The 17,627-nt window shown below is 36.1% G+C and overlaps 1 protein-coding gene across 6 annotated transcripts in view; it reads left to right on the plus strand.

Moving 5' to 3' along the window:
• The window catches only part of MED14 (mediator complex subunit 14), a 73,935-nt gene that overhangs the window by 7,403 nt on the left and 48,905 nt on the right, over positions 1 to 17,627 (plus strand). For all 6 annotated transcript variants that reach the window (XM_033850068.2, XM_073798996.1, XM_019943546.3 and 3 more), the window contains exons 3-12: positions 1,540 to 1,645; positions 6,481 to 6,654; positions 7,310 to 7,439; positions 7,906 to 8,034; positions 8,350 to 8,457; positions 8,988 to 9,120; positions 10,091 to 10,241; positions 10,683 to 10,794; positions 14,464 to 14,589; positions 16,407 to 16,485. In XM_033850068.2, the coding sequence (XP_033705959.1) occupies positions 1,540 to 1,645; positions 6,481 to 6,654; positions 7,310 to 7,439; positions 7,906 to 8,034; positions 8,350 to 8,457; positions 8,988 to 9,120; positions 10,091 to 10,241; positions 10,683 to 10,794; positions 14,464 to 14,589; positions 16,407 to 16,485 (1,248 nt within the window). The remainder of the gene's footprint in view (positions 1 to 1,539; positions 1,646 to 6,480; positions 6,655 to 7,309; positions 7,440 to 7,905; positions 8,035 to 8,349; positions 8,458 to 8,987; positions 9,121 to 10,090; positions 10,242 to 10,682; positions 10,795 to 14,463; positions 14,590 to 16,406; positions 16,486 to 17,627) is intronic.

Raw genomic sequence — 17,627 nt, forward strand, 5'->3', positions numbered from 1 at the left:
ACCCACAATGCATTCATTTGGGGAAGAAAAAAAAAAAAGAAAATCAGGGTTTGTTCTGTCCACTCTGGGGTAGGAAGGGAAACTGGGCCTTGGAAAACCAACTCATGCTGCCTATCACTTGGGACAGCGTGGTGTCAAGAAAAAACCGTATTAAAATAGTTTACAAAGGGGGATGTCTCCTTTCCAGTAGAGGAGCTCCTCTGGCAACAGAATTAGTAATATACAAATATGTTTACTCTGTGAGAGAAGAGACCTCACATCCTCTGTAAGCCGTTGCTGAGTTAGAATGACAGCACTGAGGCTCCTAGCACTGAGGTGACTGCCAGATCTTAGTGTACATTTAACATTTCTGCTGTGTTCCAGTCTTGCCTGTGATGCTCTCTGCTTGTTTTATCTCTAAGGATCCTTCACAGACCCTGGCAAAGAGTCATAATTGTATCAGTGTCCTTGATTCTTCTCTTTCTACCACCAATAATCATATTGCAGGCTGAACCTTAAGGAAGTCTTTCAGGTTGTTTGTGGGGTATGTATGCTCTCAATAGGATCTAGACTCTGTGGTCTTCAGTTAGGATTATGCTTCAGCAGAAACTTTCATTTTGGCGCATTGCATCATGGTATTGCTGTTGGTGAGATACAGAGGTGTGGGTCGGATCCACAGGTCAGTGAACAGCTGTAACAAGATTAATATGTCAGAGTCCACTTGGAGGGAGGTTGGTGTCTTGCTGGGGCCTGTCATCAGTCCTGGCCTGTCGAATATTTTTGTGTGTGTCATAAGGTAAACCATGAAAGGTATGATTATCAGTTTTGTAGCCGACATGAAGTTGAGAGGTCTAGCTAACACGCTGATTGACAATGTAAAGCTTTTAGTAAAGCTTTTAAGCCTTTATGAGGAGATGATAAAAATACTGATGAGTATGGGGAGAAAAAGCATTGTAGTGGGTATAGTATAAAAATAGATATGGACAGACCTTTTAGCTTTTATTTTTAGTACTTTGTTATTGAAATTAGTTTGGTCAGGAGTTGCATAGTTAAGCTCTTTATTCAATTTTATAAATCATGCTCTTGCAAGATGGGAAATGGGCCCTTGCCTTTGTAGAAATAATACAGTTTCAGGTTTTGGTAAAGAGCTATTTCACTTCCTTTCTCTTACCAGAAAGGTTACTAATTCATAATTTCAACTTCAAACCATAATTTGGTCCCCTTTGTGACCCAGTTAACTTCTATATAATAATTTTATATTTGTGAATTTAGTATATTTTAGTAAACAACTTTTATTGCAGTATAAAATTAATTTGAAAATGTGATTCATTGCTTAAGCATTCTATTGGAGATGTTACTCTGAGGTAGAAAATGAAGTATATGCAGGTGGTATACAAAATGTGACAATAATTCATATTTAAATAAATATTTTAGGTGGTTCATTTCATTGTAATGGTTGTAAACAAAGACTGATTCATATTTTAGCTCAGATAAAATAAATTGTGAAATACTCCTTCAAATGTGTTGGTTCATTAAGAGTTGTTTTGTTTTATTTTAAAGGAAAATAGAAATAGTGCAGTTTGCTAGCCGGACACGCCAACTCTTTGTTCGATTATTAGCTTTAGTAAAATGGGCTAATAATGCTGGCAAAGTGGAAAAATGTGCGGTGAGTTAAACTTTTGACTTTATTTTATATAAAATAACTTTTTTGGAATGTTAGCTTGTAATAGGCATAATTTCTAATTTTAGCTCTAACTTATATCTGCTGATATGTTTTGGGATACATTACTTATGTGAGTAATCATTATTTCTGTATGATACTGTATAGTATATATCTGTAGAAACTTAGTATTTGTTTATGGAAACCTAATCAGAAAAAAGAGTAGGCCATATCTGGAGATGTCGTTACGCTAGAAGACATTAAATATGAGACTGGACCTAAAGGGGGAAATGGTTAGCTTACATTCGTATGCTTCCTTAGAGTTTGCAAAGTATTCCCTAAATTTGCCTATTGATTTCTTGACAACCCTTTGAGAATGGCAGAGTCAGTCTTTTCTTATTTTACAGATGAGGAAATAAGGTTCCTCGAAGTTAAATGGCTTTTTCAAGGCCCCAGAGCTGATGATAGCACTTATCTGTCCCTTCGTTTATTCATCTGTTCATTCTCCAACCCTTTATTGCACACAGGGCATAAGGCATAGTGGATGGAGACTTGAATAAGGCATAGTCCTTGCCCTCAGGAAGCTCATGGTCTTTTGACTGTTGGTTGAGTCATTCTTTTGAATTCAAAGGAGTGACCTGTAGCGAAGTGTACCAAAGATTCTAAAACATGCACCCCCTACCCCCCACAAAAGTTTTAAGCTATGTTCAAGAAACGTTAAGGAGGAGAAACATCAGTAGGGATCTTGTGTTAGCCTATTGAGCTCATAACTTGGGGAGGATGATATGGTGTTAACAGATGAGACACAAAATGAGGAGAATAGATTTCGTATTGGAAAGGGTAGAGTAATTATAATAAAATGAATAAAATCTTAAAATAATGAGAGCATTTATTTATCCACCATAGTTTATTTTTTGCACCCTGACAAGCTAAGTTGAAATATTTTTATAGTAACTTTACATTTGCAGGTCTATTGGGGTTTGCATATTCCATAAAATTTCCCTTTAGAAAGAAATCTACAACACAGTGTGTTTCTGCATATGATTTTCTGACATCTCCCCTCAATTTTAGCCCAGTGCATTTGCTATCCTCAGTTTCACTAGGTTCCCTTATCATTAGAAAGAAAGCTTATGTGAAAATTGCTAAAGTGAAAGGAAAAAAGAGGTTTGAAGAAGTTGAGAATTTAAAATTCTAGAATAATATATTTTTTGAAAGTTAAAAGAAGACACATTTCTAGCCACAGATCTTTTGTCTCTAGGAGTAAGCTGGTATCATCCTTTTATATAGCATTGATCAAAGGGGGAGGATATTTTGTACCATATATTGAATTTTCTTTATGGGGGAAAAAGTTATTTTATTCATGTTGTCATCAAAGGATAGTTTTTATTATAAATATTAATAAACAGGCTTATTCCAAGCTTATTTACCAGAAAGTTTACAATTCATTTCATTGTTTTGCAAATTTGGGCACCAAGTCTAATGAATCTATTTTGGCCAAAATGAAGAAGCATGGTAGTATTTCTGAGAAGCCTAAGGTTTCTTTTCAGTAATTCGTTAATTTGAGGTAATCTTTTCCTAAAGGTATTCAGACTTTCAGTGAAGAGTTAAGTATTACTGAGGTATATAAAATCCAAGTATTCAATTTTTCAAATCTAGCTTTAAATCCCTAATTATACCATGGGTATTTAAATTACCTGTTTGATACTACTGAGCTGTATGTCGTTAAAATAATATCAAGCAAAATCCAAAACTCTTGGTTTTGATATTGAGCCGTATTGTATTTATCTTTCATTAATTCATGGTATAGTATTTTCCTATTAGTTTTTTGAATTGGCTGTTCCAGTAAGTCGCATTCTGAATAAAGTCTCATGTTGAACTTTATACATAAAGTTTTGGTATTTTTGTTTTGTGAATGTAGATACAGAGATGTGTTTTTGTCAGGGATAAAGTCCATCAGCTGGAGAATTAGAGGATTATTCACGTTTTGACACTTGTGTTCTCAACCTAATGATTATTTAACTAGACTCATTAGAGGTTCTTAATAGATAATGATCTTTAGCCACGCCAGACATATAAAGTGTTTAGATGAGTGTATAAATACGCGGTTTATAGAACTCTAACTAATGGTAAAGCAGTCTGGATAATGTTTTAGCTAAGAAAAAGAAAAAATATCTCTCTCCTCCTTGAGCTTTTTTTAAAAGCAATTTTGAGATATAATTCACATACCATACAATCTATCCATTTAAAGTGTACAATTCTGGGAATTCCTTGGCGGTCCAGTGGTTAGGACTCCGCGCTTCCACCGCAGGGGGCACAGGTTCAATCCCTGGTCAGGGAACGAAGATCCCGCACGCTGTGCGGTGCGGCCAAAAAAAAAATAGTAATAATAAAGTGTACAATTCAGTGGTTTTTAGTATATTCACAGATATGTGCAACCATTAGCAGTCAATTTTAGAACACTTTCGTCACCTCAAAAAGAAAATCATTACCCTTTATCACCCCAAGCACCCCCCAGCCCTAAGCAACCTCTGCTGTCTCTATAAATATGCCTATTCTGAACATTTCATGTAAATGGAATCATAATATATGGTCTTTTGTGATTGGCTTCTGTCATTTAGCATGATGTTTTCAAGGGTCATCCACGTTGTACTTGTATCAGTATTTCATTTTTATAGCTGAATTGTATGGATCTGCTACATTTTGTTTATCCATTCATCAGTTAATGGACTTGTAGGTTGTTTCCAGTTTTTGGCTATTATGAATAATGTTGCTATAAACATTCATATACAAGTTTCTCTGTGGACATGTGTTTTCATTTCTCTTGGGTATATACCTAGGAGTGGAATGGTTGGGTCATACGGTAACTGTATATTTAATAATCATTTGAGGAACTGCCAGACTGTTTTCCAGAATGGCTCTACTATTTTACATTCCCACCAGCAATGTCAGAGGGTTCTAATTGCTCCATGCCAGCACTTGTTATCGTCTGACATTTTGATTCTGGCCGTTCCTGGTAGGTAGGTGTGAAGCGGCACTTCGCTGTGTTTTTTGTTTGTATTTCTCTGATGACTAGTGATGTTGAACGTCTTTTCATGTGCTTTTGGCCATTTGTCTATTTTCCTTAGAGAAGTGTCTCTTTGGTGCTCAGTTAAATTTTAAAGGAGATTGGTATTAATCATATCAACAGTTGGTATGTGAGTACTTAAGAATAAAAAAAGAGCATGATTATTAGGGACCTATATGGATTCACTAATAAGTAACTCAAAACTAAACTTTTATCTTTATTAATTTGATTTCGAAGTCAAAGAAATATAGCTGGAGCTAGTTTATTTTGAGTTGAGCAAGGTAGTTTAGAGAGTTTCATTAATAACCCACATTTAAGGTGGAGTGATGTAGGCTCGAAGAACTGTGGCACCCCACTAGGGTTGACGCACATCTTCCTGGACGGAAATCTTTAGTATTCTTTGGCCTAAGCATTTTTACAGTGTCTTGAGTGAATGGAGACTTGGGATGACCTAAATCTGAGTAAAAACCTATACGGAAGTTGAGAGAAGCAGGATTCAAATATGTTAAAAATCAGAGTACAGTCATGCTTTAGGTTCCGGGTGGGAAAGGGGACCTTGCTTGATAGAGATTCATGCACAGAAGATCAAGGCCTTTTAGTTAACTTCAAGCTTGCTGTGTGTTAGCAGTGTCGTGGCTGCTGATAAGAAGTTAGTGTTGGTGGTGTTAATAGAACTCCATTTTACTAGTCATGAGGGGCTGTGCTGGTCTAACTAAGAGTTAGAAAAAACATTTTTTGGTTCCAGCTTCTCTGATTATTCACTATCTTTGAGCAAGTGTCTAAACCTCAGCCTCAATTTTCTCATCTCTAAGATAATAGTAATTATCTTGTTTTGTCTATTTCCTAGAGTCGTGAAAATCAGATAGTAAAATAAGTGTGGGAATACTGAGAAAATGTAGGGCATTATGTGTGCATGATGTGTTATTAATTCTGGATACCATATTTTAAGTTGATCACTGATAAACTGGAGCATTTCCAGGCAGTGGAATAGGGATGGTGAGTCAGGAATTTGGAATGTTCAGCTTGAAGATGGAGTGGGCTTCCCCCGTTTGAAGGACGTGAAAGACTTTTAAGTATTGTTCCAGAAAGGAAGTAGTTTTCAGCTTCGTGATGACCTCTACTAGTTTAGGCACACTTGTGAAATGCATTGAGTAGACAACTGATGGAAAGGATTTCTATATTGGACGTGAAGTTGGCCTAGATCTCATAATGGACAATGTTTACTGTGTGTTTTGTATGTTCTAGGCACTGTTCTAAAGGTTTCATATGCATAAACTCTTAATCCTCGAACAACCTTATGAGGGGGAGGAAATCATCTCCATTTTATATTGAAAAAACTGAGGCAAAGAGGGATTTAAGCAACTTGCCCAAGGTTATAGGGCTAGTGAGTTGCAGAATTAAAGTTGAGACCAAGGCAGTCTGGGTCCAGGAGACCATGCTTTTATGTCTCCTTTATTACCAATCAACTCTAGAAGTCTGTAAGAGAAAAAGCATTGTATTCTATTTATTTTTCCTAACTTGTCATATGTATGTGTAATGTTAAAGATGGAGAAACGAATCGGGAAACCTTTTATTTAAATTGATAGAAAATTACTGGTTTTTAAAAATATTTCTTCTTTCCTCAAATTACTGGAAAATTTTTTGATGAAATATTTTGAAATACGGAAAAGCTATAGTAATTCCTCTCAGAGTTTACTTTGGAATCAATAAATGATATTTGACGTGAAAAGTGGCTGGTTTTCAAGGAAGCGTAATACATATACCCTTTGCTTTGAAGATGATCTCGAGCTTCTTAGATCATCAAGCCATCCTCTTTGTGGATACTGCTGATCGCCTGGCCTCATTAGCTAGAGATGCTCTGGTCCATGCACGCCTGCCTAGTTTCGCCATCCCATATGCTATTGATGTACTGACTACTGGATCTTACCCACGGCTACCAACCTGCATTAGGGTAAGTGCATTCCTACCCCAGCCCACCCTCAAAAGTTGAAGGCTTTGGCATTGGATTCTACAATATTAATAAGTAGCCCAGCCAAAACAAAAAACTGTTCTGTATTTTTAAAACAAATATTTCATGTAGTTTGCTTTTTTCTCTATAATTAAAATTTGGAGGGGGCGGGTTTGAAATAAATTGGAGCCAGAATGTGAGTAGCTATCAAAATGAGTTTGTTTATTTATTTATTTAGGTGGGGGTGAACAGAATTATGAAGGTAACTTAACATCTATTTCAGATGTGAAAATACGGCTCGCTAGTTGCTTTTTGGAAGTGTTTTTAAAAATTTGTTGTTGTGGTAGTTGTTGACTCACTTGGTGCTGTTGTATTTTATACTTCTAAGAAGTGGTGAAAGTCATCTAGTGACATTAAGTTGGTTTCATAAATAGAACATGAAGAAGATCGTGTTGCATTACCATCTTAGCTGGGGGACTGGTGGAATCATTGACACTCTAATGCATGATAGTAATGGTCACTATTATTGGATGTAGACTGCAGAAATGAGTGTTGAGGTTCTCTTGGGTAAAGTAAGAAAATACTGTGTTAGAACAGGCGCAGGTAAAAATTATGTCTCTTTGTACATTATTTTTAGATTACTTAAACTTTTTTGTAGGATAAAATTATTCCTCCAGACCCAATTACCAAAATTGAGAAACAAGCTACACTTCACCAGCTGAACCAGATTCTTAGACATCGACTTGTAACCACAGATCTTCCTCCTCAGTTAGCAAATCTTACAGTTGGTATGTACCTGAAATACATTTTTAAAGAATTGACTCGTTAGAATATTTTTCAAACAGCTTTTGGGGTTTTATCTTTTAAAATATCCTTATGAAGTCTTGACCTACAATTTTGGTGGTGTTTGAATCCGAAACTTGTGCCATATCATTTCCCTTTAGTACCTGGAAATACAGTGCTGGTATTTGAAGCTGGGGAGTGGGCAGGATTACCTGGGGCTGGAGGAGAGACTAGGTCCTAGAGTTGAGCCTCAAGAAAATACTGTTCCTTGATGTTAGAAGAGTTGCCTTTGGTTTCTTGATGACCTGGAAGCTGGCTACTGTTTATGCAGGAACCAGTGAATTGTCTGAACACTTATGAAAGATTCTTAAGTCTGTTTAAAATTTCTCGTGAGCGAGACTGAAAGTTCTAGGTTAGTGGGAAGCTGCTTATTTTCTAGCAAAGTAGACCTTCTTCTTCTTCTTCTGAAAGCAAATGGCCGAGTGAAGTTTCGAGTGGAAGGAGAATTTGAAGCCACCTTGACTGTGATGGGAGATGACCCTGATGTTCCCTGGCGTCTTCTCAAGCTAGAAATTCTAGTTGAGGATAAGGAAACAGGAGGTAAATCATAAATAATGATTTAAATCCTATGTATTGATTTAAATGTTGGGTGTTATATTATTGAAACATTCTTGCAGAATAATACATGTGTTTAGCAATTTATCCTGTAATCTGATGTAGGTTTTATGATAATTGTAACTGCCTACTGACCACAGAAGTTTCAGTGTTTCTCTAGTGTACTCTCTAGTTTTCATAGATAATTTCAGTTCTTTTTTTTAAACTCATCGTTAGTGAATATACTCTTCCTTAGTTGGTCTATGACACAATCTGTACACTTTTCTGATTAACCACCTTCTTTTCTCCTGCCAATGGAAGATGGGCGAGCCTTGGTTCATAGTATGCAGATCAACTTTATCCATCAGCTGGTACAGTCTAGGCTCTTTGCCGATGAGAAACCTCTTCAGGACATGTACAACTGCCTGCGTATCCTTCTGAAATTTGAGCCCTGTATTTGTAAAGAATTTGTGTCCCCCAACACACACACAATTTCCATCTGCCCCTAGTCCTGAACTAGAGCAGCTTAAACTCTCCCCGTCACCCTTTTTGGGTGGAAACGGGGGTTGGGGAACTGGCCAGTGTAAAGAATAGTGATATGTCTATAAAAAATGAAGTTTTAAATTTTACTATTGACTGTGCAGGTAAAAACTTTAAATGATAAGGTAGAAATAGTACTATTTGGAGAGAAAAAATAGTACCATTTAGTCTACCCATATTCTCTAAACTATGATGAATTAAGGGGCAACCTGGACCTTACATTTTGTTTATATTGGTTCAAAATTAAATACAAAACCTTTTTCTAAAATTATGTCACAAATTCCAACACTTTTTGTATAAGTCATTGGAGAAGTATAATAGCCAACTTTTGGGGAATAGAGCGTTTGTTAAATGAAGTTTGCTTATGCTTCACTGGCTGTTGTAGTAATATCTTAGATTTGCTTAACAAGATCCATCAGATTCTTTCTGCTTATCACTTCAGTTAGAAGTGCTACATTCCCAAACTCTAATGTTAATCCGAGAGCGGTGGGGAGACCTCGTACAGGTGGAAAGGTATCATGCAGGAAAGTGCCTCTCCCTCTCAGTTTGGAAGTAAGTAAAGTTGATTCTGGTGGGGTCATGCAATGACTGTAAATACTCTTTTTGTTTCTCTCTTTCTCTCATACATCTGATTTACCATATACCTCTGTGTACCTCTAGCAACATGATTTTGTATGGTAAAGTCCTATGGTATATAAACCACATAGGACATCCATAATTGACACCTTTCTTAGAACATGGCATATTTTAAATATGTAGACGTTTATCTATTTGTACTAAAACTTACTATTCTTTTTTTTTTTTTTTTTTTTTTGTGGTACGCGGGCCTCTCACTGCTGTGGCCTCTCCCGTTGCGGAGCGCAGGCTCAGCGGCCATGGCTCATGGGCCCAGCCGCTCACGTGGCATGTGGGATCCTCCCAGACCGGGACACGAACCCGTGTCCCCTGCATCGGCAGGTGGACTCTCAACCACTGTGCCACCAGGGAAGCTCAAAACTTACTATTCTTAAAGATTAGATTACTCTGGCTTCATACCAGATTGCTAAAAGACCATTAGGTTAGATTATCAGGTATCATTTTTAAAAAAAGTCTTGCTTATCACAGTGTTATATTTTGGATTGCACCTTTTAAAAACTTTTGGGGAAGTTTTTTGGGGGAAAATCAGTATCAGGCTGTTTTCCAATCCTCTATTCCCTATTTGAACTTTGCTTGATTCCCATTTTCTGTAAAGGAATCAAAGGTGAATAGACACCACTTAAAGATTGTTTTGGCCTTTTTGTGTGTGTGTGCATGTGTTTTATTTTTAAATTCTGTGTCTGTGTTTTTTTTTTAATGTAGTAAATCATATTGTGTTGGATTACAGAATAGCTGTCTTCCCAATATTAATATTCCCTCAACGAACAGTGAGGACCTGCCATGTTCTAGACTCTGGATAAGGTGCACAATAGACTGTCTCTCTTTTATTCCAGAAGTTAACAGACTGTGTTGGAAAAAATTCTTAATATTTCTTTTTTCTCTTTAGTCAACAGGTTCTTGGGAGAAAAACAGGAACAGCATCTGTTCACAAAGTTACAATTAAAATTGATGAGAATGATGTCTCCAAGCCTTTACAGATTTTTCATGATCCTCCTTTGCCAGCTTCTGATTCCAAATTAGTAGAAAGAGCCATGAAGGTAAAAGAACTCAATATATTTCAATATTGGTTTGATTAAATGAATATAGTAATATAACTTACCATTTATACTTAAACTGTTAGCACAAATCCTTTAAAATACCTAATTGTTCCTAAAACCCTTTATGAAACTTATTTTAAATGAATGTTATGCTTGTACATTTGTTGTGGTTGTTTTAACATCTAATATAATTTTTAAGATGTTCTTTCAAATTCTGTAATTTAGATCAGATCTATAGTTGCCAGAATGTTAACTGTAGCCTTTAAGTTACCAATACCATTTAAATTTATTTTTTTAATTTTAAGTTTGCTTTCTTTTACTGGTTAACGCTTAATCATTGTGATTCTAAAAGGAAGTATCTTGGAGCACAATGATCTACTCTCGGGCTTTTAAAGTAAAAATGTTTAAATTGCACATACAATTCTGTTCTTGTTTATGCAGATTGATCATTTATCAATAGAAAAACTCCTGATTGACAGTGTCCATGCACGAGCTCATCAGAAGCTCCAGGAACTGAAGGCCATTCTTAGAGGTTTCAATGCCAATGAAAATTGTAGGTTCTTTTAAAATGGCATTTCTGTCTTTCTTTTGTTTAAATTAGTATCCACTTTTATTTTCTGAAGAGTCTTTCTTAATGATTTTTTTCCTGATATACGGATTTTGTTGTAGAGGCTGCATTTTAATTTGTGATCTACCAAGCTTGTCTTAATTTTTCCCTTACTTTCTTCTTTTTCATTTAGCTTGACCTTATTTTTGAAATGTATGTATATCAACTCTCCTTAAAACTTTTCTTTCCTATTGAAATAGAAGCTATTTTAACATATTAATATGAGTCTTCTTTTGTTTTTTCTTCTAAAAGGTTAAGGCAGCTTTGCAAATATTTATAATGTATTTATGAAATAATGCCTGTTTGAATGAAGCAAAATATATCCCTTGTCTTTTTAAAAATGTTTTTGAGTTGTTAATACATTAACAGGATTCAAAATAAGAAATAAAGATATGCACACATAGTGAAAAATCTTCTAATTACCTGGTATATTCAGAGCGTATGGGGACGGTCAGTCATTTACAAAGTAAGTGCTTTCATTCTAGGAATATCGTTTCACAGTATTACAATGAGCATATTTACTATTCCTACCCCAGTTTTTGGCTGTGATTACCTGGTGCCCACAGTATTTTTGCAATCTTAATTTTTCTAATTTTAATTATTTCTAATTTTTCAAAATAGTGAAATTCTAAAATATCATTGGGATTGTAGAAAATTGGGGGTTATGATCTTTTGATAGGCTCTGGTTTACTTTAGTATCATCTGTAAACAAGTCTTAGTAAGTAAAAAAAACCTCAGTATGATTGCCTGGGGGATATTTAAACTACTTTGAAAAATGGACTGAACGTGTGTTTACCTAGGAATAGTTTTGCGTGTTGTTCACGTAAGTTGCGAAGATTTTTCTTTAGCAGCATTTTGTAGAGATGTCACTGCTTGAGTAGCCAAAAGATGTGGGTTCAGCTGCTCTTCTGCTCTTGAACAAGTCACTTAAATTCTTTGGGCCCCATTCTCCTCATCTGTAATTTGAGGATGTTAGTCCAGGCTCTTCCTGGATCTGTTACTGTAGTGGGAGTGTGCTACAGTAGTGGTTTTCAAGCCCTACGAGTCTGTTGAGTCCTCAGTGTTAGAGAAAGGTGCTTTGGAGACTGTTTTGAAGGAGAGGGAGGTTTCTGCACGTGGGGTTTGGCCCCTCAGCCCTGCTTTAATCGGAACAATTCTGGAAACAAGGACTGCTGTAGGATAAGGTATGCTGACCCACCATTTTAGGACATATGCTTTAACTGTTTTTTTAAATTCACGTTCATGCATTTATACTCTCATGTAGTCTTACTTGATCTCTTTTGTGATGGGAAAGCATGCTTTAGTCAGATCCTTTGCTGGGACCAGGGACCATAGTCTGTTCTGCGAACCCCTTAGTGCAATTACCCTTAATTAGCTGGCTTTTCTTCCAACTCCTCACTAGAATAAGCCGAGGAAATGAGTAGCTCGGGAGAATGGAGCATTTCAAGGAAGGGCTAGGGGAGTGTACAGATAGCAGGTTTTAGACAGCCCAGGGGGCATTGTGTGGTTTCTTGAGGGTGGGAGGTGTGGGGTGGGAATGTCTCAGGGAAGGGTAGGCAGGACTCTGGGAGAGCAATTTTAAAAAGGCAGTTCAAGGCACTAAAGGTAACTTGCCCTGCAGCCCCTTCTCATCATCACCTGACTCTAGGAAGCCAGGCTGCTCTCCCTTGGGTTGTGCTCTGTCAGCACCAGATTTGGGGTCTCAAGGTCAGTTCAGAAGCTGTGAACCACACACAGCCATTCCTAATTGGGCTTAGTTGCTTCTCTTCAGTCTTCCCACTTTATATTATTGTCTGTTGGTACATTCCTCATTTTGTCCTCAATAAATAGATAGGGAGAAATGAAAGAGGAGATTTGTATATATTCCTGCTGCAGGAAGAAGTGTGCAGCTCAGTCATTTTGCACGGCCTTTAATTCTCCATAAGCTTCTCCATTCTGGATGCACTCCATTAAAACCTGTTGCCTTTAAATGCTTAAGGCCTTATATATTTTATTTTCTGTAAAGAAAAATACAGACATCGGCAGCCATAAAATATGTTCAGAGATGTACATCAAAGTATTTTCTACCTTTTGGACTGTGTTCTCTGTATTCTTCTCTGATGCCCTATCTTTTCAAAAATATTTAATTTTGTTAATTAGATTGAAATTATAGTTGTCATCCCAATTGTCAGAATTAGTTTTACTCCGTTGCTACACTTTAAAAATAGTTTTGTTTTAAAGAGTACATTCCTATCCCATTAGGAATTAAGACAGTACAGATATATTTTAAAAATCAGCAACTCTGCTTCAAATCTCTAAGCACTTTTTAAATTTGTCACACTGGTCTGAATGATAGAATATTGTAAAAGAAATTCCCGTTTGTGCCTTTTTTGTCCTGTTTTTTTGTTTGTTTTAGATGAGTTATGCTGGACCTGCCTGTCAAAGATTTGTATGCAAATATGTTAGATACACTTGAAAGCAGTTTGTTTTCCTCTGATTAAATATGCTTCCTGCAGTCTTTTTTTGATTTATTATTTTGTTTGTATAGACAGTACCAGTGGCAACATCACCTATTTTAATTGTTGCAAATTTATAACAAGAGGTTTTGGTTTGTTTCTTTGGTACATAAATACAGAAAATGTACATTATTGAGCACTTTGCTTTCTAAAGCACCTTTACAAGCTTGTCATTGCTTCTTCCTGAACCCGTGGCGTGGACAGGAAGATGTCATTGTCCTTGTTTAACAAAGTAGCACAGAGAAGTCACACCTGGTGAAGGGCTGGGCCTACGCTACCACTCTACTCACTCCCCGCCTTTCTCCTGCAGTGTAGCTTTAAAGGACTGTGGTAACCAGAAGAGCATATTCCTTTAGCAGGTCATCAATGTGATGAGCACATGGTGTGCTTTCAGGACTTTGCTCCTTTACTGGATTGTGTTATACCAACTTGTGAGATTAAGAGGAAAGTTAATCGGGCCTGGTGGAAATACTGTGAAACTCTAGAAAGAGTATATTGGCAGCTTTGGGAATTTGTGTTTAGCAGTTGCCTCTGTTCTTATTTCATCTGTGACTTGAAAATGAGGTACATAAATAACTTGAAAAAATCTTTTCCTTTATAATCAATGTTTAATAGCGTTCAGAGGTTTTTTTAAATACATGGGCCCTAATTGCCAGAAAAACCTCTCTTTATGAAAAATGGCATTAAAAATATTTAGGCCATAAATGAAGTTTATTCTATTTACCAAACAATATTTTTTTCCCATTATATCAGAAAGAAAATCCTTCAAATTAGCTTATTAGTAATTACTGAGTGAAAGTAAAACTAGAACTCAGCTCACTGATAAGGTTAAATTTTCACGAGCTATTTTAACCTTTTTAAAGGAATCTTGGAGGGTTTTTTTCTTTGCCGTAGTATTTGAGATGGGTGTGTTTGTTTCAGGTCACCTTGTAGATTACATTCTGCTTTTGAGCTACTAAGTGACGTAATATTACTAACCCAGTTTAGCAAAATTATGTTTTTCCTGTAACATTCAGGATCATTCAGCAGTTGGTTCGTTTCTACTCACTGAGAAATATATGTATTTTTTTGGGGGGGTGGATATTCAGATAGAAATATAACTTAATTCTTAACTGTTCAGCTTCCATAGAGACTGCACTTCCAGCTCTTGTTGTTCCCATCTTGGAGCCCTGTGGTAATTCGGAGTGTCTACACATTTTTGTAGATTTGCATTCTGGAATGTTCCAGTTGATGCTTTATGGACTTGGTAAGTTACTAAATGATAGACTCACTCAAGGTAAAGAAAAATACTTTTAACAAAAGCAGAATAAAAATTTTTTGCCATAAGGTATTGGGAGGGGTGGTATAAACAGTGTATGGAAAGTAGATATGGAAGGAATAACTCTGGCTGATGTCTATTCCTTGGGGCCCATTTTAACTCTCTTGTACCAGAAGTGAAACTCCCCAGTATGAAGTACAGTCATGTTGTTTCTCTTATGTAAAAGTAATAATATTGATGGCTGATCTTTTCTTAGATTAACTATTTTACCACTAATAGTAGGGTGTCATGGAGAAGACTACAATCTAATGTCATTCACAGCTGAAGAACAAATTTATGACAGTATAAACATCTCAGATGACTCAGGGTACAGAATCCTGTAGGAAAGGATTTTTTTTCTGGCTTAAACACAGTAGAAATTGAAGCTTGATTTCTAGCATGTTCTGTTACCAAGTTGGTGTTCTGAAATGATGAAATACTAGGAACTTAGTGTTTTTGTATTGCTGATGGAATAGTGTTCTTGAATATATTAGCACATTTACCATTTGAAATTAATATTAAGCTAGATAGATTGATGAAAATAAAAGGCTTTCTGGTTATATCGTATGGCTATGTCGTATGGCTATAAAGATAGATTTTTCTATGAACTGCTTATGGAAAACTGGCCTCATTACTTTGAATCACATCACATTTATGATGGCTAAATGATAAGTGACACATTAGGAAATTGTTGTTTGCTCTTCAAAACTTCATTTAACTGTTTTCTTGATGATTAACACAGTACATACTCATAAGTAGAAAAACTAAACATGTAAAAACGAGAGGAGCAAAAAAGTAGTTGCCTGTTGGTAATTATTGTTTTTAGGGGATATATGCTTGTCTTAGCTCAGGCTGCCATAACAGGGAACCACAGAGTGGGTGGCTTAAATAACAGAAACTTATTTTCTCACAGTTTTGGAGGTTTCAAGTATGAGATAAGGTTGCCACCATGGTCAGGTTATGGTGAGAGCTTTCTTCCTGGCTTATAGTCATCAGCCTTCATGCTGTATCCTCACATGGCAGGAAGAGAGAGAGAGCAAGCTCTCTGGTGTCTCTTTATAAGGGCACTAATCTTATATGAGGGCCTACCCTCATGACCTTATCTAAACCTAATTATCTCCCAAAGGCTCCACCTCTAAACACTATCACATGAGGAGTTAGGGCTTCAACATATGAATTTGGGGGGATGCAGTTCAATCCATAGCAATGCTCTTCTAATTTTTTCTATACTTCTTTCTTTAGTTGAACTCATTTTATATTTTGCTTTTTGCTCAACATTCTATTATTGGCATTTTCTAGGTCATTAAAAATTCTAAGTGACATTTAGCAAGCTAATCTTCAGCCAACAGATCGTGCTTATGCCAGAGATCATTTGTGTTTAATAAATAAACATTTTAATGGAGTTTTATAATTTTTAAGGTTCTAAGTCTAGTAATACTATGAGTTTGAAATACATACAAATTAATAATATTAACTAATTAGACTAAGAATTTTGGTAATTAAACTATAGGCAAAGAATTAATTCGTGTTGTTTGTTACTTGTTCTTCCTGCTAATGTACATTTGCTATTAATTATCCCTAAATGTTAAAGAGGGAAAACAAATTAGGTTAATTTATGCCTCATGACGCGTTCCGTTTAGTTTTTCTCTGACTCAAAAATAACACTACTTTCTGCCTAAAACAATAATTTTCATTTAAATTTTGGGCTACCTGGATATCTTGTGTCTCATGTAAGCAATTAATTAATGAAGTACTTTATGTTATAGACCAGGCCACACTGGATGACATGGAGAAGTCTGTGAATGATGATATGAAACGGATCATTCCTTGGATTCAGCAACTTAAGTGAGTTTATGTAGTTCAAAACTAAAAATGGAAACTTCTTTTGACAAGATAATATTTTCTTCTCCATCATTACTCTTGATCACCCACTATCCTTAATGTTTATGACATGAAACTTGAGTACCTTTTGGTACTTAGAATCTAAATTTTCTTGGAATAGGTCCAAGATGGCAGTGCTTTGTATCAAATTCCCTTCTAGAGCAAATATAGGTATGAAGGGCCTGACACTCAGCTTTGATTCACTCAGCTTTGACACTCACATTTTCTCCTGTGCAAGCACTCTCCCAAATACTTACACAATGAATTTTATTGTATCTAGTGTTCTTTGCAGTAGAGTCTTATTTGCTCTTATCTGGGATAATCTTCATGGTATGAATCTACCAGCTGACACTTTCAGAGTAGTCATTTCTGCTTCTCTAATACTGTCATTCAGTTTGTCTCAGAATCCTTTGAATGCTTCAGACTGTTAAACTAAATAAAACTGAAAATGGAGCTAGAGATAATTGTGTGAGGTTTCATTACCACCCTGGTACACAAAGGTACCATTATGGCAACTCTAACAGACTCTTTTTAAATCGATAAAACAGAATTCCAAGGGATAAAAATAAATATCAGAGATTAAAACCAAACTGGCAAATGGCGGGGTGGGGGAGTGGGGGTGTGGGGGTGTGGGGCCAGACTGTTCAGTGGGATTTAAATGCTTAAATCTTGATAATTCACATCTTGTATAACTTAACGCTTTTGGGCAGTTCCAGCTAGTAGAAATATAACCTAAAACCAGAAAGTCAAGTCCCAAAAGCTTTAAACTTATCAAATGTGTACCTATACTTAAACTCACATTATTTATAGGAAAGGTCCCCTGGTTGTCACTTACAGTGGTGCTTCTCAGATGATCTTTGGTGAATGACCAGTTTATCACTAATCTATCATGGGACGTTAAATTTTTTGAAATAACTATTGAAATATAATGTACATATCGTAAAATTCAACTGTTTTAAGTGTACAGTTCAGTGACTTGTATTAAATTTACTGAGTTTTGCAACCATAACCACAATCCAGTTTTAGAACAATTAGAACATTTCCGTTGCCTCAAAAAGATGCTCATTTACAGTTAATCCCCATTCCCAGCCTCAGCCCCAGGCAAC

Source organism: Tursiops truncatus, chromosome X (assembly GCF_011762595.2).
Source record: "Tursiops truncatus isolate mTurTru1 chromosome X, mTurTru1.mat.Y, whole genome shotgun sequence".
NCBI classification, from domain to species: domain Eukaryota; kingdom Metazoa; phylum Chordata; class Mammalia; order Artiodactyla; family Delphinidae; genus Tursiops; species Tursiops truncatus.